This window comes from Pimephales promelas, chromosome 20 (genome assembly GCF_988280905.1).
Source record: "Pimephales promelas chromosome 20, fPimPro1.hap1.1, whole genome shotgun sequence".
Lineage (NCBI taxonomy): Eukaryota > Metazoa > Chordata > Actinopteri > Cypriniformes > Leuciscidae > Pimephales > Pimephales promelas.
In genome coordinates, this window is record NC_142788.1 from 23,720,451 (window position 1) to 23,742,164 (window position 21,714).

The window sequence follows — 21,714 nt, forward strand, 5'->3', positions numbered from 1 at the left end:
TGGGTGGATATCAATATCAATTTGAGAAAAAGAAGCACTTTCATTTCTACATTTCAGAAACATGTTGCTTGTGTGAGACCATTAACAGGTTTACTGTATTAACATTACTATATGGGGCTTTTTATCTATTGGCTGGGCCTGCAGAAAGACAGAAGGCTAGACCAACGAGGGTTGTCAGACCGTTCATTTCCTCTTCTCCGTTCCTGCCTCCCATTGCTGACCTTTCACTTTCTGACATCAGCAGTTGTATTTAGTGTGTTTGTGTGTTTAGGGTCACATGTGTCTGTGTATAAAGAACTACACTGAAAGGCTTTTGTAGCTTTGAACTAAACACCCTGGACCCTCAAGAGTTTTCCACAAAGTTAACTCTCTATGGTACAGTGTTGTCAATAGTTTTACTTCACTTCACTTTCTCCCTATTCAGAAAGCTACTAATTGCTTTGTTGGGATTAAAAGTACAGTCTTTAAATACATCAATAATATGCTGTATCTTGTAAGTTACAAGACATTTGATTTTTCTCTACTCTTTAAGAGGAAAAGATCAAGTGCTCTACATTTATTTTACATCTGGGTCCCACTTATTAAGTGGCTTTTAGTACTATGTACTTACATTAAAATTAATACTTTGATACAATGGACTTACTGTGTACATACATGTTTTAACATTGTACTTATATTTTAAAAATAACTACGTGTAATTACTGCTGTTATTAATTTATTTAATTACATTCGTAATTACACTGTTGACCCTTCCCTTACACCGTAACCCACCCATACCAGCACACCTAGTATCACACCAAGTCTTTTACTATACAATCTGAACACAATAAGTACACTGTACTTACATCGAAAAATAAGTAGTACTTAAGGCCACTTAATATAAAGTAGGACCTAAATGACACAATTATGATTTAATTATGCACAGAAAATCCAACTAAAGGTGAGCTATGCCTTTATATTTAAGTACAAATTATAAGGTTTCATTAAAGTATAATTTCATATGTAGAATTATATTAGTTCATGAAATACACATTGGTATAGTTTTTGACCATTTTTCATTGTTGTACCAATATTTAATTTTCTTACATATTTATAATTTTATTTAATATATGTATATTCTTCCCAAAAAAACTTTAATTTGAGCTATGTATATATATTCCATTTCAATATCACCATGTGTATCAAAGAGGGTTAAAATACAGGCTATACCAACACTAAAGGCCCATTCACACCAAGGACGATAACTATAAAGCCAACGATATAGCTCTAAAAATCATTATATAAAATAGCATATAAAGTCCACACCACAACTAACAATACAGTTGAAATGAATGCTCATGAATGATTAAATCATTGGCAGCCAATCAGAATCCATAAAACTTTTAAGAGCTTGAACATTTTATATGCTAGATGTCAGCGCACTGCAGTGCACGCTTACAATAAACAGAATGATATCGTCCGCTGGTGTGGATGCTAATATAGTTATCATTCTTGGTGTGAACAGGCCTTAAAGGAATAATTCGCCCAAAAATGAAAATTCTGTCATCTTTTACTCACCCTCAAGTTGTTCCTAACCCGTTGAGTTTCTTTCTTCTGTTGAAAAGAATATGGTTAAATAAAAAGGTGATGGACCCCATTGACTTCAATAGTATGGAGCTGTTTGGCTTCCGACATTCTTCAAAATATCTTCCTTTGAGTTTGGAACAACATGAGGGTGAGTAAATGATGAATTGGGTGAATTATCCTTTTAAGGCTGCTGTGAACTGTGAGAATAAAGACAACCCAGAACTTGTGGAGCATTAAAAAAACAACCAATAACAAGCATAAAATAGTCTATTGACCGTTTATTCATCTTTTTTTTTTTTTTGAAAACATTTTACAGAGAGTATCTCAAACCAGTTTTGTGGACTTTTACATTTGTCAGAGATTCAATTCTTGTAGAGTTTTCCTAACCTTCTAGCACAAAGCACCACTTGTTTATTGCTATGGATATCTGCCACTGTTAAGGGTCATGTTTAATTCAGCAATTTTAAAAGAACTCACTTGAATCTTAAAATGCTACAAAGGAGATTAAAAAAAGGCGAAGGGTTACAACTTTAAATCTCTCCTCCCTATATACTCCCTCTCTTTTTTAAGATATTCAACCAATTAAATAAGACTCAAAGACAATACACAGCAAAGACCTTAGTAACCAAATACATGGAGCTAAGGCTATGCACTCTGGTGGCAAAAGATGAACCGGAAGTGGCTGAATTTGGCAGGCGAGCTGCTGGTGAAATATTCAAGAGTAATTGTTGCTTTTCCTTGAAACGAATCTATCCTTCTGTCGGATGAAAGAGAAGGAGACGGGTACGGTGCTTCAGCGGGGAGTGTGAGTCGACTTTTAGCTAAGGAAATCTAGTACGATAAGTCTAAAAAAAGTTTGCATTTTACAAAATACTCAATAGGAATAAAAAATGTTCTTTGTTATTCCAGAAAACAACTTCAATCACTCTTTCTCCTCAGCCTCGGTATCAGCCGTCTCAGTTTCCTATACAATGAAAAAAAGCACAAAAGAAAAAAGTAAATTACTTTCTTAAATGTAGACGACAGACTATTGATATGAGTTATTTCGTTTTTCTTAACTGTTAGATTATGTTATGAGAAGACAACCAAAACCACTCGGTTAGTAAGCCCACGCATTACAGATGATGACCAATTTACCTCAAACTGGAAATCATGATGATTTATTAAACTTAACATCCTTTATAATATATATATATATATCAGGACAAAACAGACAGGAGACTGCATTTACATCTTTACAATTACGTCTCAAAGGGAACTTTGAATTAATACATTTCAAGATTAATTGTGTAATTTTTTTTCAATATTTTCTTCTATCCCAACCTAATGTTGATATACTGACCAATGTGTTTATCGGACCCATTAATATATTCTGAAAACCTGATTAACGTTTTTAGTACCGTCTGATGAAGGTAGTGGCTCTGAAATAACACTTTTAGATGCGATTCATAATATCAAAATGATGTCATATATACCGAACATGGTTAGCAATGTTATTAATTATTATTTTGTATAGTCTAACAAAGAGAAACACAAATAAAACTAGACTGTACAGTGGCGAGCGAGCACACAAACACACTGCACTCTTCAAACACTCGTACCCTTTACTCTAACACTCTCGCTCTGCCCTCGGATGGACAGGAAGGAGGGGGCGGAACTTCTCCATGATGACACACTGACAGATGAGCGTGAGACACAGATCTGTGTGTGTGTGTGTATGTGTGTGTGTGAGGGTGAGGGCACATGCAGGTGTTTGAGAAGCCAAGGAAAGGGATACAGGATAAGACCATTAGATATTGGTCAGTATAATGTAATCCATGTTAGTACAAAGCACTGAACAATACATTATCATGTTTCGCTAATCATTTTTGTCACAAGAGGATTAGAAAAGCAAGTTATACAAATTATATTAAGATGGAGATACAACGATCTTGACTATCCCACAAAATCGGCTATTCTCTAATAAGATTCATGGTTAATATTATAAGAGTATAAGCTGGTTTATGGTAGTTCATTTGGCACAACAATATGAAAATAACAAAGAATATTATCCTTAAGTTGTTTATTTTTTAAATCAGTATTATACCCGTTGTCACCGTCAGCCCTTCTAAACTTAACATAATGCCACCAATTCTCACCCAGTCATTTCAGAACAAACCATCCAGAATACACCACAACATGTCTGTAACTAGGTCATTCTTTCCCACCTCACATGTCCGCTTTTTCATTCTTGTTCACACAACGAATGTTCTAAGAAAACATTTATCGTGTCCTGGAGGGCAATTTGAGTAATCTCAGAGCGTTTTGAAGAAGGGGAGATAGCTCTCGTGACAAAATGAATGCAAAATGTACCTTTTACAAGGCCTGAGCTCAGTTTAGCAACTTGATGTGCATTATGCAATTATAAATGACCAATGTATATCAAAAAAAAAAAAAAGTTCAAATTTTGGGGTCAGCAAGATATTTTTTATTATAAATACTTTTGTTCAGAAAGGAAAAAAATATATATTTAAAATTTAAATATTTTACAATATTGTTTGATCAAATAAATGCACCCTTGGTGAGCATGAGAGACTTAAATAAATAAGTTTACCCCAAAATTAACATTTTGTCATCATTTACTCATGTTGTTCCAAACCTATACAAGTTTCTTTCTTCTGTTGAACACAAAAGACGATATTTTAAAGACTGTTGGCAATCACACAGTTTATGGTAGCCATTGACTTTTATAGTAGGAAAAAAAAAATACAATGGAAGTCAATGGCTACCGTCAACTGTCTGGTTATCAAAATTCTTCAAAATATCTTCTTTTGAGTTCAACAGATGCTCAAACAGGTTTTGAACAACATTAGGGTCACGGTGAGTAAATAATGACAAAATTGTAATTTTTGGGTGAACTATCCCTTTAAAAAACATTGAAAAATCTTATCAACTTTTGAACACTAGTGTATATACGTAGGTTTTTACGGATCATTATGATTATACTTAATATGTGCTCTTTAATAAGTCATTTCTCTATTAAGACAACGTAGATAAGTACTGAAAATGCTAGACAATGGCATTAGCGACCAAAAAGAGTTAGCCCACCTCCTCTGGCTTGGTCTCTCCATTTGCAGTGGGCGCAGATTCTTTCTCCTCTTTCTTTCCTTTGGCTCCGCCCTTCTTCTCCTTTACCGCTTTGTCATTGGATGGCTTCTGTGCATAGAACACAAATGGAACAACAAATTAAATAATTGTGTACCAAAACAATTTTAATTACTCCAGAACACACCGGCCAGTTCACACCAGCTCTCTCTACTGCAAAAATGCAACAAAATCGTGGCTTTAAAAAGTTAATACTGTCCATACAATACACAAACATAATTTGTAAATTACTTTCATATAAGGAAATAAATTACCTACAATGCAAAGCACATGCAAAAACTTGCTAAAAATGTAAAATGCCACAAAGATAGAGATAGATAGTGAGAAAGAGAGAGCTGTTACCTTGGCAGCTGGTTTTTTGGCCTTTGGTTCGGGTTTAGGAGCTGGTTTCTGCGGGTTGAAAAAAGAAAACAGGATGAAGGAAGTTGAAAACAGTGTCATAACAGACAATGCAAAGGCCACAATGAGTGGTAAATTATTTTCTGACATAAAAATATTGAAGTTTAAGAACAATTTCAAGTTCAACTAAGTGGATGATACAATGTAATAAAACAAACCCATGTGTTTGAAGTTCAGGATACCCAGAGGGCATGTGATAGCACTATATGTTTATGACAAACCCGTTCCCAAGACTGGTTTCTAGTGAACACCTATAGGGAATATGCAAATGATATATGGGCATATGGAAAGAGAGCAAAAACACTTACTGAGGATAGACGCTCTGACCTCCGAGTGGGCTATAAGACGGAAAAAACATTATTTTGGACTGTCAATCAAGCAAAATGTACATACAATATGATTTTTTTATCAGTTTTACATTAGATAAATAAATACATTTGAATTACCTCATGCTTAGTAACTTTGGTGGCGTCTTTGGCCTCCGCTCCCTCGGGTGACTGCATAGACACAACGAACATGCAAAATTTGTACATACGGACATTTTTTCACATAAATACATTTTTTATCGTGTCTGACAGGTACAGATTGAATACGATTTAAAAAATATATATTTCTGAGACAAAGTACTTTGAGGACATGCTACTATTTAGATGCCAACAGGTTATCTTTTACTGATAAAGTGACACTTGCAAAGAGCAGCTAATTCATCTCAGTTCACACACAATGTTCACCATAAGCAGCTTTTGCTTGTCAGACTTCATTATAATCAAGCCTATGGTGTATAGTAATTTATCTCTGGTACTTTGACTTCTTGTTTACTCGTTCTCTGGGCACAATTTAACTGGCCACATCTACACACTCTAATAAACTGGATGCCAATTTAGATCTGTGTATAATGCATTTTATCTATGTAAATGGGAAAGCCTGAAAAGTTTTTGAATTTTAAAAATTATTTTATGTCCAGCACTTTCCAAAAATTGGTGTTTTATTATTATTATAATTTTAATAGATGCTGATGCACACATTTCATGTATTATTGTTGTGAGAAATAGGCCTATTAGATATGTTAGGCCCATTTTTTAACAAAGTGGCTTGACTTCCGAGGTCTAGACTTTCTATGCATCCAACAATTACAATCATACAATGTTGTTTTGACATAACCTGTTGATATTCAATTCATTGTGAGTGTATTATAATGACCAAAAAGATATTTATAATGTTCTAAAATTGAATACTGCTACACATAATCTAGCAAAAACATGAAAAAACGGACACCCAAAAAGTAACATGTATAGCACAGCATTCAAAAATCATTCAATTTTTATTAATTAGCAACTAAAAGCCAAATTTTTGTCCCAAATCTAACCCTAAACCATTCCTGTCTTAATCAGGACAGATAAATTGACACCTTTTTATTTTATTTGAATAAATGTCAACTTTTTATTTGGTTTATTTAACATTTATAAATAGTAAAAAAACAAAAATCACACAAATCGTGTTTTTAAACTAATAATAGTATAGGCTAAATAGAAATTTGACATTCTGTGGTTAATGCACATATTCTGAAAAACAGACACCTCATTTTTTATTTGACACTGACCTTTTGTTGAAAAAGCCACACTTAATGTATTAATATTATTATTATTATTTTGCTTTGAGAAGTTTTGGAAGCTATTCTTGGAAAGTGTCCATTGTTTAGCCTCACTAATTGAAGAGACACTCCCCCTAGAGAAACTCCCGCTTCATTTCCTTCATCATGAACATATCTGGCTGATACAACACGAGTATCATAATTTATTTTATTTATTTTTTTAATTTCTGATTATCAAAAACTTGTGTGTGGGGGGGGTGGGGTAACCCCCCCCCACCCCCACTTTGTTAGGCATTAGTCGACGCCCCCCCTCCCGCTGATTTGAGATAGTGAAGCCCTGTGGACTTTGGTTCATTGTCGATAAAGCATCATTTGACGTACAAACGTGCTGTTATACTTGTACTATTTTTATTTTGTGGTTTTATCACATGAAGTCCACAGTTTAGCACGGTTTCGTTTTGTCTACCGTCATAATCGCCTCTAAAAATGAGAGAAAGAGTTGAGTGTGACTGACAGAGCGCTTTGTTACATACGGGTCTGCCGCTCCGCAATGGGGGTGGAGGAAGAGCCAGTCGGTTCAAACATGGCCATGCAAAAATAATGGGGGACCTCTATCGATCGACGAAAGTGAGCTGATAAAAAAAAAACGAACATCTTAAAATGGAGGTTAGCGAGTCTCCGACGCATTCGAGCAGAGCTCTCGGTTTCGAGTCTAACCGAGGGAGACTAAAGCATCACCGCAAAGTGACATTCAGTACAAGTGCGCACGGAGTGAGTGGCGAATTCACTGCGAAAGAGACATCGGGTTATTAAACCGCCAACTATCATGGAGGAAATCAGCATTCAGCAAGTGACGAGGATCGAATGGAAAGATGATCGAACGTTCCAATGCTTTTGCAGGATTCCATAATCCAACCCGCGGATTAGGATAGAACGCTTTAAAAACTTGATCCTCATTTTACCTGCTCGACGTTGTGTGTACGTTTCTCATCGTTAAAAACGCGAGCCGCTATTTCTTTAAAAAAAAAAGAGGGAAAATCGAGGATATTTTAGGAAATTGTAAATATAAACTGACTTACCTTCCTCTTGGGCATTTTTTCAAATTTTCCTGTCACTTGTCTTTATTAAATTAGAAAAGCAGGTATGGACCTGTGAGATAGGGGAATGAGTGTAACTACCACCGAACACAGGATCAATATCTAAAACACCTCTGGTAATAACATGTTAATATTATGCAGACCTCAGACTCTACCCTCGTCTTTGTCCATTGGTCAGTTCTGTCTACACTTAACCGCCATTCCTCAAAGCGATTGGTCTGCGAAGCAAATATGCTAATATAACGCCCTCAGATATTGGTTTGAATTGAGTAAAGCTCTTCAGCCTGTCAACCTCATTGGTTACGCGCTCTCTGTATGCAAATTAGAGCGCTTTGTATTGGATGGGTTTAAAGGTCCGCGTGAAAGGGGGGTGAAGCGACGACAAACCAATCCACGCTTGACACCACACGCTCGGCTTTATGGGAAACGTATGCTAGGACTCAAAATAAAATGTAAACGTTCACTGAAAAGAAAAATGGTGTCCATTAATTTACTAAATAACTAAAAAAACGTAGCGAATAACGGACTCAATTCCATTAAAGTTTACTTATACCTCTACTGCAGTATCACACCAGTTAAATAAGCATGAATGGATAAGAAACGAGAATCTGGAACATTACAACCTAAAGTATATGATGAGGTACAAAAAAATCTCATAGAAAAGGTCACATGTCACCCTAAAATCAAAAGCCACCTTCATGATAGGTTTAATTATGGATTAAATGTGACCTAGACATTTTCCATTTTCTTGACAGATTTCATCAGATGCGTGCTATAAACCTATAACAGATTCATTATTGATATAACCGATTCACGTGTGACCGTCATGTGATTTTCAAGGTTACATGCATAGAACCATTCTACCATAAGCTCACAATAGCATCCCTCCACAATGACCTCACAATGGCCACATCTCTGCCACGACCTTACAATGGATGACATTCTATAGTAAGTTCACAATAGTTAACATTCTACCATGCATCACAACACACATGTATCTCTGGAAGCTTGCTGCACTGAAGAGAAGACAATCAGAGTTTCCTGTTAATGATAGAGGGTTGTTCATGTGTCAAGCATCCATTTCTAGACCACGCATGGATCTGATTCTGGATATCACTGACTCCATACAGAATGTCATGTGCTGACTAATGGTCTTGCATATTCCAGTGTGTATGATGTTTCTGACATTGCGCTTTCAAAAGCTTGTGAAAAGATGTAACAAAGACTCTTAAACCATAAAAACTGTATTTGAATAATCCATTGAGGGTGACTATTTCAGATTCAGCCATACAATACAAAGTCTGAAAACAGAGACAGACAAATAAAATAAAATAAAGCCACAAAATCCACCTCAGGCCATTGTAATATTATAGAATAATAAACATGTTCACAATGAACTATTTTAGTGCTACGGTAAGTTGTCACAGTGCTTTGGAAAAGATAAAATGTCAATCATCTCAGTCGAGTTGCAGTGAGAATTGTGACAGAACACCAAAACTCATTTTTAAATGGTTTCAACCTGATTGATGTGTTCAGGTGGGTGCCAGATTTTGTTGTTAAATAGTGAAAGCATCTTTTGTAATTAAAACATAGCTAAATATTTGATTTGTGTTTGTTTCATATCTGTCCACTTATACATTTGTGTGATGTCCCTTATTAAAAATTCAAAATAAGCAACCGTATCAAGCACATTATTTCTAATATTTCACAACAGATTTATCAGTACGTGAGATTGAAATGAACCCTGAAATGCTTTATAAATAAGAACCAAATCACTACAATTTTTTTTATAGAGCTAATAAAAAATATCTTCTAATTACACACATTTTTTTAAACAACCACCTGACAAAATCTTACAGATAATGACCCAGGAGTGGTTTTATATTGATAAGCCTGGGCTTTACGAAACACTCATTCATAAAAAAAAAAAATAAAACATCTCATTATGTGTAAGCAGGCAAATAAAGTCACTGCACATTGTAGTGAAAGTAAAATTATGTCAGAGTTTTCTAGTTATGAAATAGTTAAAGTAACAAGGATCATAGTGTGCACACAAAATAACAAAAACATACAGTGGCCTCCTCAAAAAATATTTGCTTATACTACACATCAAAATATCAAGCCAAATTACGTTTAACTTGGTAGCAAAAGTACAGTTTTCAAGAAAAAGCCTTAACATTTTTAATTGTTTACATTGGGACCAGTTAGTTAGGTCAGAGAAAATGTCAGTTGGCTAGATATTTTGTTATCTAATGCACTGAAATTCAGATATTTAATTGTCCTGTTTTTGGGGTGCTCTGTATAGAGATCATTTGATTATTTGGCTCAACTTAATTATACCTTATAAATCAGACACTCTCATTTTTCACATAATAGACATGAACATTTATCTAAAGTGAGGTGAAGAGACTAAAAAGTGCCGTGTGGGAGGACTGGTTCAGAGAAGGTACAGCCCAGACCTGAGTCAGCCAAGCCATAGCGTGGCTATCTGAGGACAACGCTCTGTCACAGTCATATCAGTACTGAAAGTGCAGGGCCTTTTCCTTTCAAACAAACACGTACAGTAAACCGAATCTCGCACAAGACTATCGGCTAATGCACCCACCCTCTATCTCTACTTATCGTGCTCTTGTTTAGTAAGAAAATCTGAATACAACATTAACTATAGCTACTTTCCATGTGGTATGCAAGGGAGTTTCTCAGCAATAATAACAACACACAGAGGTAGAGTCCAAAAATGGCCTGGTCTCCCATATGCAACAATGGTGCATTGTGAGGATTTATCATCCATAAATATTACTTTTCCGATATGAAACTGTTTCATGAATTATTTTTATTAACCAACATCCCTGATATATTTGTTATCCATTGTAACACATTGTGACCTTGCTGATCATATTTTTGTTTTGTTGGCTTAAAATTAGATATATTCCACATAAGTGGTGAATAAAAATGCCTAAAAACCTAAATTTAAGGTAGAAGTCGTTTTTAGAAAAAGTGCAAGTCACAACGGATGTTGTCCCTCCAAGACAGGTTGTATGTTCTTGATTTGAATCACTCACACTAATTACATCAGCGAGGGGCAGATTATCATTCTTTCTAACAGTTTGACTTTAACCATCTATTACGCTGTGGTTCCTAAAAAAGAGTTACCGGCCAACAGGCGAGGGTTTTCTTTCCACATTTTTTGCAAAGCGAGTGTTAATTTAGGTCCCTTTGTGTACCTAACCATGAAAATAGTGTAACTAAGAAAGTCTTCCCTCTATGATTTTGCCGGAAGTGTTGAAAAAGGAGGCATGTTGGCAAACGAAGCGTTGTTTAATCAGAGATTACTTCATAAGGGAGCACAAAACCAAATATCAGAGGTGTTTTGGATTTTCTCCTTCTGCTTTCAAGAAACCGATTCCTTCATATTGACTATAAAAGTGCACTATTCAGAGTGCGAGTTCCTCTATGTCATCATCAAATGATGTAATGGCCCTGACTGTGGGTCGGCTCTCAGAGACTTGTAGAGTGCTTCTATTGTTGGGGAGAGAACTGATGTTTAGTCCATTTGGTGTGTCTGAGTCCCTCCTCCGTCCATTCACCGGTCCTGATGGGAACTGGGTTGTTAGAGGGGGGGTTAGAATCTCCATCTTGCTGGATGGATCTGAAGGAGGTGGAGTGGCTGTGGCCCCAAAAAGCTGCTGCATGAGGTTTGACTTCCTTTCTTTGACCACGCCACTCAGATCAAGCCCTTCATCCGCTTCTCGAGGAGACTGATTTGTGTTTCGTGTGCCCAAACCTGTACGGGGGGCAGATTTACCAAAAGAAGGGGCATAGCTGCCAAAAGAAAGATCAAGATCCGCAATAGGTCCTTGTGCTCTGTGACCACCTCCTCTTCTCCCACTCCCAAATGTGTTTGTGTTCTCCTCTGGCTCTGTGCTTTTAAAAATACCGTTGTGGTTACGTTTCTCTGATAACCGTAGAGGAGAGCGGACACTTCCCGTGTCATCAGAGAAGAAGTCTGAGTCTTGACCCTGAGTCTGCATGTCGATCTCATGCATCTTAAGCAATAGCTGCTCTTTGCGCTGGCGTTCCTCTTCCGCACACTCTTCTTCACTGGCCTGGATCTCCCGATTTCTCGCTTTATGTTGCAACTCTTCCAGTTCACGCTGCCTTCTGTTCTCTTCCTCCTTTGGAGATATAGACAGGCCATTCCTCCAATCTTCTTCCTCTCTGCCCAGGCCTATTTTATAAGAAACTGAACGATTAATGGCTTAAAAGTTGCAAACATGCATTTCAACAATTACACTTTACCTAAAAATCATATTCAGAAAAAATGCAATAAATAGTTTAAAACTGACTACAGACTTTCACATTGTTATAAAAATACATTTTAAATATGCTATTCTTTTGACCTTTCTATTAATCAAAGAATCCTGAAAATTGTATCATGTTATAACCCTTGTCCATCAATTAAAAAAAGTTACACATAGGTCCATAGAGGACAAAAATGACTGTCAAAAAACGTATAAATTTGAAGCTTGGGAGCATTGACTTAAAGGGTTAGTTCACCTAAAAACTAAAAAAATTCTGTCAGTAATTACTCACCGTCATGTTGTTCCAAACCTGTAAGACTTTCGATATTTTTTTTATCAAATCTGAGAGCTTGATCACTCCTCCATAGGCTGCTTATGTCTTTCATAACTTTTGGGCCGGCCAGTTTCGATTCCTTAAGAAGCCTAAGGGGGAGTGATCCAGCTCTCAGATTTCATCAAAAATATCTTAATTTTTGTTACGAAGATGAACGAAAGTCTTTCGGGGTTGGAACAACATGAGGGAAAGTAATTACTGACAGAACTTTCATTTTTGGGTGAACAAACCCTTTAAGTTTGGTCTCATTTTAAAGAAGACCCTTGGCAGATTTTTGTTGAAGTACAAAATAAAAAAAATTAATAAGCAAATCCCCCAAAAAGTTATATAGGTTTAAGTTTATGAAAATTATTTATGAACATATATGTTTTATGAAAATAGTTGAACTCTAAAACGGATAGAAAATCAAAGAAATATCTCTCATATCTTTCATATCTCATGAAATGAGATTTTCTCATGAAATTCGAAATTTTCCCCATTGGATGCCAGCAAAACTCCACATTGGATTTGTTATTTGCAGTTGAGTTGTTCTCTCTCAATATTACAAACACACACACACACACACACACACACATTTTTTTATAACACACATACCAACCACACTGTGACATCCATACCAACACACCCACAGAATTATCGTTGCATAATTGACCCAATTGGCTCTATAATATGCAGTTTTAATGGCTTTCAATGGGGACATTTTTGTTCAAAAGGCACTGAGAGGGAGTATTTTTTGCGATTTTTTTTTTTGTGAAGGAAATGGAGGTGAAATGGTAATATTCCAATAATAAAATACACCTGTGCCATAATCATCAACACAGGCAAAGTGATCAAAACAAAACTTAAACTTTAAAAAAAAAGACAAAAATGTCTATATGGATGCACAAGGGTTAATATATATATATATATATATAAAATAGTTGTAACAATTTTACAATTCAAATTGTGTACATTATTGAAAACTTTAGTTAAATAAATAGAATGCATGCATGTCTTTAACTGAGAAAATATGGGATCTATGACTGGTTACATTCCTACCTCTGCTTCCCTTTAAGTGCTTCTCATTTGAGCTGGGTTGTTGATCTAGTCTTTGCTTCTCCTTGACTTTCAGCATCTCCGTTTCTCTTTCTCTGTCTTTTTCTCTCTCCTTCTCCCTTGTCTGTTCCATCACAGATTCCATGCCTCTTTCATTCTCCCTTTCTTTCCAAAGCTGTTGTATCTTCCATTCCTTTGCTTCTTTCAGTCTCTGCTCTTTTTCTTGTTGATCCTGCTGATGTATGGTAGGGGGGGAAAAGGACCAGAAGAGAGTAAAAAAACAAAGCTCATAATTTCTGTAAGGCTTGCTCACTGAAATGTTATGCATGTGTTAAAAGGGATAGTCTGCACAAAATTAAAATTGTCAGCATTTTCTCACCCTCATGGTGGTTAAATGTGGCATTCAGTTGACCTTTCTCAATCAGTTAAAAGACATAACATATGGCATCACTAACGTCAAACCTAACACAATATTTGAATATACATTAACGGCAGTTATTGTGGAGAATGGTGCTATTATGGTGTTATTTTTTGTCATTTTTAGAGCTTGACCACTCCTGATCACAATTTAATTTAAGTGTAAGAGAGAAGTTCCACAAAAGAAAAAAATGCATTTTAAATGACACAAAGGTGGGTAAATGATAACAGAATTTAAACGTGAAAACATCTCTACCATACTGAACTTAAAACAATAAATATTCTCTCAGAGCTGAGATGTTCTTAATATTCTTGGCATTTTTAATTCAGAATGATCTAAGAATCATTGACACTTAAGCTGTAAAACTAATCAGCCAGGTTTCTAGTGTTCTTCTGTTGATAGACTATTTGGCAGAGGTTAAGAGGTCAGCACTTCATGCAGCAATGCAATGCTCAATTAAAGAATGAAGATTTGCTTTGGGAGCCAGCATTCGAACTACTATTCTACTGTGTGCAGCATGCTGGTAAACAGAAGGACAGACTTATAAGGCCAACCTTTTTTACTCTGTGGTTCACAGCAGGCGTTTGATCCTGAAAGTCAATCATTAAAAATGACTTCAAAGATTAATTAACAAGAAAATTCACATGTAAGCTAACAAATAGATTGATAAAACAGAATGAGAAAGAGAGACAAGAAAGGTGTAAATTAAGCACAAGCTAAATCAAACATCAACAAAATAATAACTGCGAAGAGTATCAAATGAAAGAGAACCATGATAGATTTTCCTCATGAGGAATACAATTTTAGACACATTTTATAATGTGTTGAAGTTTCTAGCTCAATATGCTCTAAAATCTAGTGAGCTGCCTACAGAGGTGGCTTTTAAGGCATCAGATGATCTTACAATGTGCGAAAAAGATTGCAGACAAAGACAGATGTGTCAATAATAAACATTACATTTGAACATATTTAATTATTATTTAAATATTTATTTAATATTTAGTAATGATGAAATAATATAAAGGTATTTTTTTTTACTAATTACAATTTTAATAATTTAAATGTTTTTTATTATTTTATCCAACATCTGTGTATGATGTATTTTCATACTTATTAGAGCATCACATTATTAGTTTAGCAACATTTTAAAGGGATAGTTCACCCAAAAATGTTAATTCTGTCATGATTTACTCAAGTTGTTCCAATTTTGAATGAATCTCTTTCTTCTGTTGAACACAAAAGAAGATATTTTGAAGAATGTCGTAACTGGAAGTCAATGGGGCCCATCAACTGTTTGGTTGCCCATATTCTTTGAAATATATTCTTTTGTGTTCAGCAGAAGCAAGCAATTCATACAGGTTTGGAACAACTTGAGGGCGAGTAAATGATGACAGAATTTTCCTTTTTGGGTGAACTATCCCTTTAATGTCAAAATCTGAATGGAGTGCTATTTGTGAGTTGCTTCCTAAGTAGAACGTTATAAAACAGTTCAATGACCATTTGGATGCTACCTATATTTGCAATAGACAACAAGGCAGCTCACTAGATAGCTATGGTGAACGCTGAGGTAATTAATGCTCTACAATAAACTGAAACTTTGTGACGTTAAATACAATTTTATGAACTAGAGGTCTCTTGTGTTTAATAAATAAATTGGCTTCAACAAAACAAAATACAAAAAATTCCTTATCAAGCAGGCTGTACGTGCCTTCAGGGAGAGGTAGTCATCGGCCTGGTTGTCAGGTGGGATTCCGTTGGTAAGATCTGGAGGTGGCGATGGGAAGTCCAATGAGGACGTTCTGTCTTCTGTCTGTACTCCTTTAGTGCTGGTTGTATTGGAGCCTTCAACACAAACACAAATATGTTACAAAATACACAGATTACTTACTGGCACAAACACATACATTTTTTATTTATAAAACTATTCCATTCAAGGCCCTTCAGTCCTTACAACATCTCTTCAAACACTCTCATATCTAATCAATAGAACCACTGTAAAACAAAGGTGAAACACATGGGAATATACAGCAATCGCCATAGGAATATGTTTGTTATGGAGTCATTACTTGTCTGCTAGTAGTAGGTATGGACTGAATGTGTCCTGGGAGGAAGGTGAATAGTACAGTTGTGTAATTAGACTTAGATGAGCCTGATCTACCTTTCCGTTTGCTGCCATTCTCTGCTTCTTTTCTGGAAGAAGTTTTAAGCATCCTGTTAGCGTAGATGTTACGAGTATCCAGCTCCTTTTCTTTCTCCTGAAATAAGATGTAAAATGAACATGGTGTGATGGGTTTTGCGATTAAATGAATAAACATCTAACGCTAGATACAGCTTTTGGGTGTTCTAAGTGCAATATTTGGTACCTTTAGTTTAGTGCAAAGGTTCTCCACTTGCTCCTGTAGGGCTTTAACTTCCTGTTGTGCATCGTGAGTTCTCCTCCTCTCATTAGCTAGCTGCCTTTGAAAGCTCCCACTACTCAGCTCCATGTTCTTCTCCAATTCCTGATGATACATTACACACACAAACATAGACATTAACACAAACTGACAGTGTGATCCTTACAGGATGAAGCCATTACAGTCATAACTCTTAAAAGGAATTTATTTTTTAGAAAAATAAGAAACCAGGGCAATATTCAATCTTGATCATTGTCATAATTAATATTTATATATTTATAAATTTCAATTCACAAAAACGGCCAATTTTATATTTACATTTTTTAATTATACATTTGAAAATTCTTTTTTATTTATTTTAATATTATTCAACTATTAAAATAATGATATCATATAAAAGATATTATTTATTATTATTCATTACAGAAATATAAAAAAACATTTTCTTATACATTTTTGTCAAAGTTTTCTTTACAAAGAGAATTAGTAAAAATCAGTTAGCATTATATGAATGTAAAAAATTAATTATATATTTATTATAATACAAATGCATTTACATGATCAAAACATGTAAGATATAGCTCTAGTGAAAGTTTGCCCCAGAACAGCCAGCCATCCTTATAGCTGAGCCCTGCAATGCTGCTTTCTTGTAATTATTTTTCTTTTTACCTTTACTCTGTGTTCACTTTCTTGCAATTTGCCTTGAGCGTATATCAGTTTTCGTGACAGTTCCTCCCTCTCTCCTAGATTCTGGTCATCTGCAAGTTGCTGCAGTTTCTGAAGCTGGCTGCGACAGCGCTGTAGCTGGACGTCTGTTTCCCTGAGGCTGCGTTCGGCTGTGCGCTGGTTCTCCTGACTGCGTCGCAGCCTCTCGCGGAGCACGTGAGTCTCATTGTTGTGACGAGACAGCAGCTGCGAGATCTCGCTCTCGGTGTCATCGTAGCGATGCAGAGCTTTCTCTTGCCGCAGCTGTAGCTGTCTCAGTAAACGGTTCTCGCGCTGCAGCTTGTCTGCATGCAGCCTCAGCTCAGACAATGCGTTCTTCAACTCGTTGATCTTTAGCAGACGTGCAGAAAGCATGCGCTTGGTGACGGGGTCCACTTCTTTGGATGGAGCGTCTTTACTCAAACATTGTGAGCGGATACCTCCTGATTGCTGCTGAGGACGATGGGGTGGGAGATGGCGTGACACACCTTTATGCACACCTGAAAAGAATAATAAATATAAGAATAAAGTAAATAAGGCCTAAACACACACAAATATGTGCGAATAGATACATAAAAACAACAAAATATATATATAAAAATATTAAATATATTGTACTGTATTTTTGACCTTTAGAAATCATTTTACTCTGCTCATTTGGTGCAATGTTGCAAAGTGCAAAGTAACAATGTTGAAAAGGGTTTGTGCTACTTAATATTTTTGTGGAAAGCATGATAAATTTTTTCAGGACTCTGATGAATAAAAAGGTCAAAAGAACAGTATTTATTTAAAAACTTTATTATTTAAGACTTTGGATTATTTTAATAAAACCTTGCTGAATAAAAGTAAACTTAATGTTCACATACTTTTGAATGGTAGTGTACAACCCAACATTCCTATTAATATATTGGCATTTGATTGTGGTAAAACAAATAAAGTAATTTTCTATTCAAATGATGCTTGGTGCTAATATCTCTTGTGCAATCTGCTGGTTGTTGATGGTACTGCAGGACACAACAGTTATTTCCTAAATTATGCTTTAGTCTGTTGCCTTAACCCTAACCTAATATCCAGGTTATATTCCATAAAAAATCCACATTACATTACATTTAGCATAAAGAAACTGAAACATCTTATAGGACCATTTAGAATATTTTGCAACATGACATTTTTATGACAATGAAGCACAGTCATTTGGATTTGTTACTAGACATATTTTTGTGATTATACTTCTCTATGATTTTCATTACTGTAATACATTATATTTTCATGAACTAATATATATATATATATATATATATATATATATAGGTTATTATTTTGAATTTGTTTATAGACATCATAGTAAAATATACTATAAAATAGAATTATTAGAATATTAGAACTATTATTATATATTAGAACTATTATTAATAATTATTATTCATTTTTGTTTTCAGAGTTAATTATGACCTGGCCATGTCCTCATAAGGTTTTGTGAGAAAGCGTTAATTTTTAAGACATGACAACATCACACTCATGCCCATAAATAAGATCAGGATGATTCACAGCAATCAGAGCAATCAAGAAAATTAACTGAAAAAAAATAAATAAAAAAAAAAATAATCACTTTGCCCAAGCGCAATCAAGATTTGGATGCTGATGGTGATGATCATCATGGTAATTACGTTACACCTGTAACTAGTGGATAAGAGGACACCTCAGACTAATTTAATGTGCTTGACCTTCTGGATTGCTGATGAATTTGTTTCATTATGTTGCTGGCTTTTAATAAAGTGAGTGCAAAGGAGAGGTAAACAAGCTTTTGCATAAACAGTACTTTAGTTAAATGAACTCCACAAGTCCGAAACCTTGCCAGTAATCATTATCCAAACATGATTTGGGATAAATTCAATGATCTTATGCTTCAATGAAACATGTGACTTTATGCACAAAGTACATTTTATTTATATTTTTATATTTTAATTATGATATACTTTTAGTATGTACATGGTCAGTTACTTATTTGATCAGTAAATTGAAAATAGTATATTATGATTTTTTTGGGGGGATTTCAGACTTTTGGACTCCACTGGATGTGTTTGCCTATTATGTGGGTGTGTATACCTGCTCGATTTAAGGGGCTGCTGGACACTCTCTTAGATCTCCCTTTTCTGTCTGGAGATGGAGAGCCTGACGAGAGCGACCGATCCGAGCGCGAGATGTTTTCATAATCATCCGAGTAGAAAGAGCCACTGCTGCGATCTCCATCCGAACACCGATCGCGGTCTGGGTCTCCAGTCGGCTCTTGTTTTCTGGTTCGTGCATGATCCTCAGCCGAGCTCCCAGTGTCTTTCCAGTTTTTCTCTTGTTTCCCAGAATGTTGAGGAGATTCCACGATCTTTGCATCACTTCGGTGAGACAATCGGCTGTGCTCCGATTCCTGATTTTCTGCATGCAAGTCCATGTCTTCCCCTGCAATACAGTTCACAATGATCGAGACAACATCAGACTGAGACTGAACTGGATATGCGCTTCACTCACAATTAATAAACCGCACACATCCCTTCAAACACACAAATCAAAAAAGGCACGGAATGTTTGCAAATCAGGTTTTGTATGCAAATCAGCCTTGAGCGAATCATGACATAAATCCAGACACTAAATACTCAAGCTGTCTGAGAGGCTTCATCAAGATTGAATCAAGACGTCACATTTGTTGCTCATTCACGACAGTAACGTGTTATTAATTCTCAACTAGTAATGTGGTTAGAGATACAATGTCCAGCCAGGAAAGCCAAGACACTAACAGATATGATGTATTTAACCATAAAATTTGGTACATTACTTTAGGCATGAACGAGCAAATCAAATCTCAAACACCAAGGCACTTAGATATGTGGCTTTAGATATGTGGTTGCCAGACACTTTCTTACCAAATCATGACATAAATTGTGTTGTGATGATGTGTAATAGTTGATGGTGGTCTCAAATTGTGTACAAATAAGAAATCAACAAGTGTCACTAAGAACAAAGAGTCAATAGAGCTGGTTACAAGACAAAAATGAGCTACAGCAGATCTGTGGTGTATCGTCATAAAATAAGCAAGATTGATGACCCTTTTGTAAGGCTACTGACAAGTGCTCCTTTTTCTGTCCCTGAACCTGCAGAATCCTGATATCCTCTCTGGTCTCGGTCACCATGGAGATTGAGTCTGCCCTTTGTAAGCGGCCAATAATATCATTCACTCCTTAATGGCATGCTAAACACATTCAATGACTGCCTCACCTTTCACCTCCCTCTATTTTGGTCAAATGTTTCTATGGCATCCATTAAGAGATGTCCAAAAATCTTAGTTTTTAAATTATGTATATATATTCTTTAAAGTTGATATTACATATTAAAAGTTGAGTTAACATCAAAAAATCTGTATAAAGGAAATCTTGAATTCATTCACCAAATATATCAGGAATATTTGCTACTAACAAATTTTAATTATAGCTTCATTGAGATCATTTTGTGTTCAATTCTGCCACAGACCTATTATTGACTTTTTTTTTATTGTGCACATGCAAAACTGATACAATAGCACACAAGCAGAGAGTGTTTTAAACATAACTCATTAATACATTGACTCAGTCTAATGTTAAAACCCTTTTTAACTGAAATCATGTGATGAATTGACATCAAACACTGAAACCACCTGCACATGACAGGCCAGTTTGACTTTAAATGGCCTTAGAACCATCACAACAACAAATGTCAATCAGTTTGGTTGACATTCTTATAAAATTGACTCAAACTTGAGTAAAAAATAACATAAAGTGATTATATAAAAATATATAGGCTATAGTTCAAAACATATAGCATTCAATTGAGATGAACTTACAATAATGGAGACATTATAGGCACTGTTGCCAAAAATATCATAACAAAAGAGCTTTATGATTTCAGAACTCGGGAAATAAGTCAGGTTAGTCCAACTACAGGTGTCCATAAATAACAGTCCGTCGGTCAACATGTCTTTATTTAAAACAAAACAATGTGTGACTGCATCTTAATACCATTGTATCATTGTATCAAGGAAGAAGCTGCTAGTGTTTCTAGTGTTTTCCGAGTGATAAGAAAGAATATCAAACGCTGAACGTAACATAACGTAGGCTATGTTACACTGCAAGAACGAGCGTGAAATTATCTCAAAAGTACTCACCAGTTTCTTGTTCTTCAGTCAGTTTCTTCATAACATGGCTCGATTAACGGCTCGCAAACTCGCTAGCCAGCCACATGACGAGCTAGCTGGATTATATCGTGCAACTAGGACAACACACAACACTCTAAAACTGGAGAGACGACAGAAACGATTAGCAAAACCTCACGCGATACGGTAAAGAGAGAGCGAATGCGGATGTTTGGTCGTCTATCATTTAACCAAGCGTCATCTGAGGTCGATTATGGCGGAGATTGTGGCTTTTGAAGAAGAATGTGTGCTTTACTGGAGGAGTTGGTGTCGGTGAAATCTCTGAATCCACGCCTCGCCTTCTGCTACTGGACTGGTGTCATAGTGACGCCTCTCCATGGCAACGTGCGCGCCTCTTGTCACTCCGTTACCACTTGTTGAGTCGGCTGTTATTACACTGACAGACAAACAGACTTCAGGCATCGGACTCGATAGTATTATTAAAAGAAAAAAAATTCAGAAATACATACAATAAAGCAAGGCACGACTCATGAGCCAGACTGGCATTAATA

At 35.7% G+C, this 21,714-nt stretch overlaps 2 protein-coding genes across 4 annotated transcripts; both read right to left on the reverse strand.

The window, feature by feature from the left end:
* Positions 1–1,827: 1,827 nt before the first annotated feature.
* hmgn3 (high mobility group nucleosomal binding domain 3) lies at positions 1,828–7,939 on the reverse strand. The gene is made up of 6 exons (XM_039652053.2): positions 7,780–7,939; positions 5,556–5,606; positions 5,418–5,447; positions 5,053–5,100; positions 4,654–4,761; positions 1,828–2,530 (listed from the first exon to the last, which is right to left on the reverse strand). The coding sequence occupies exons 1-6, from the start codon at positions 7,792–7,794 to the stop codon at positions 2,489–2,491; spliced, it is 294 nt and encodes a 97-aa protein (XP_039507987.2). The 5' UTR covers positions 7,795–7,939; the 3' UTR covers positions 1,828–2,488.
* Positions 7,940–9,025: 1,086 nt separating this feature from the next.
* lca5 (lebercilin LCA5) lies at positions 9,026–21,577 on the reverse strand. Of its 3 annotated transcripts, XM_089124634.1 has the most exons (9): positions 21,176–21,577; positions 19,093–19,440; positions 16,951–17,486; positions 16,249–16,386; positions 16,044–16,140; positions 15,594–15,727; positions 14,440–14,475; positions 13,471–13,699; positions 9,026–12,025 (listed from the first exon to the last, which is right to left on the reverse strand). In XM_089124634.1, the coding sequence occupies exons 1-9, from the start codon at positions 21,204–21,206 to the stop codon at positions 11,232–11,234; spliced, it is 2,343 nt and encodes a 780-aa protein (XP_088980760.1). In that variant the 5' UTR covers positions 21,207–21,577; the 3' UTR covers positions 9,026–11,231. The 3 variants fall into 3 exon arrangements, with proteins under 3 accessions (XP_088980760.1, XP_039507984.2, XP_039507983.2); XM_039652050.2 differs by lacking the exon at positions 14,440–14,475; XM_039652049.2 differs by lacking the exon at positions 14,440–14,475 and having other exon boundaries at positions 13,471–13,702.
* Positions 21,578–21,714: the final 137 nt, after the last annotated feature.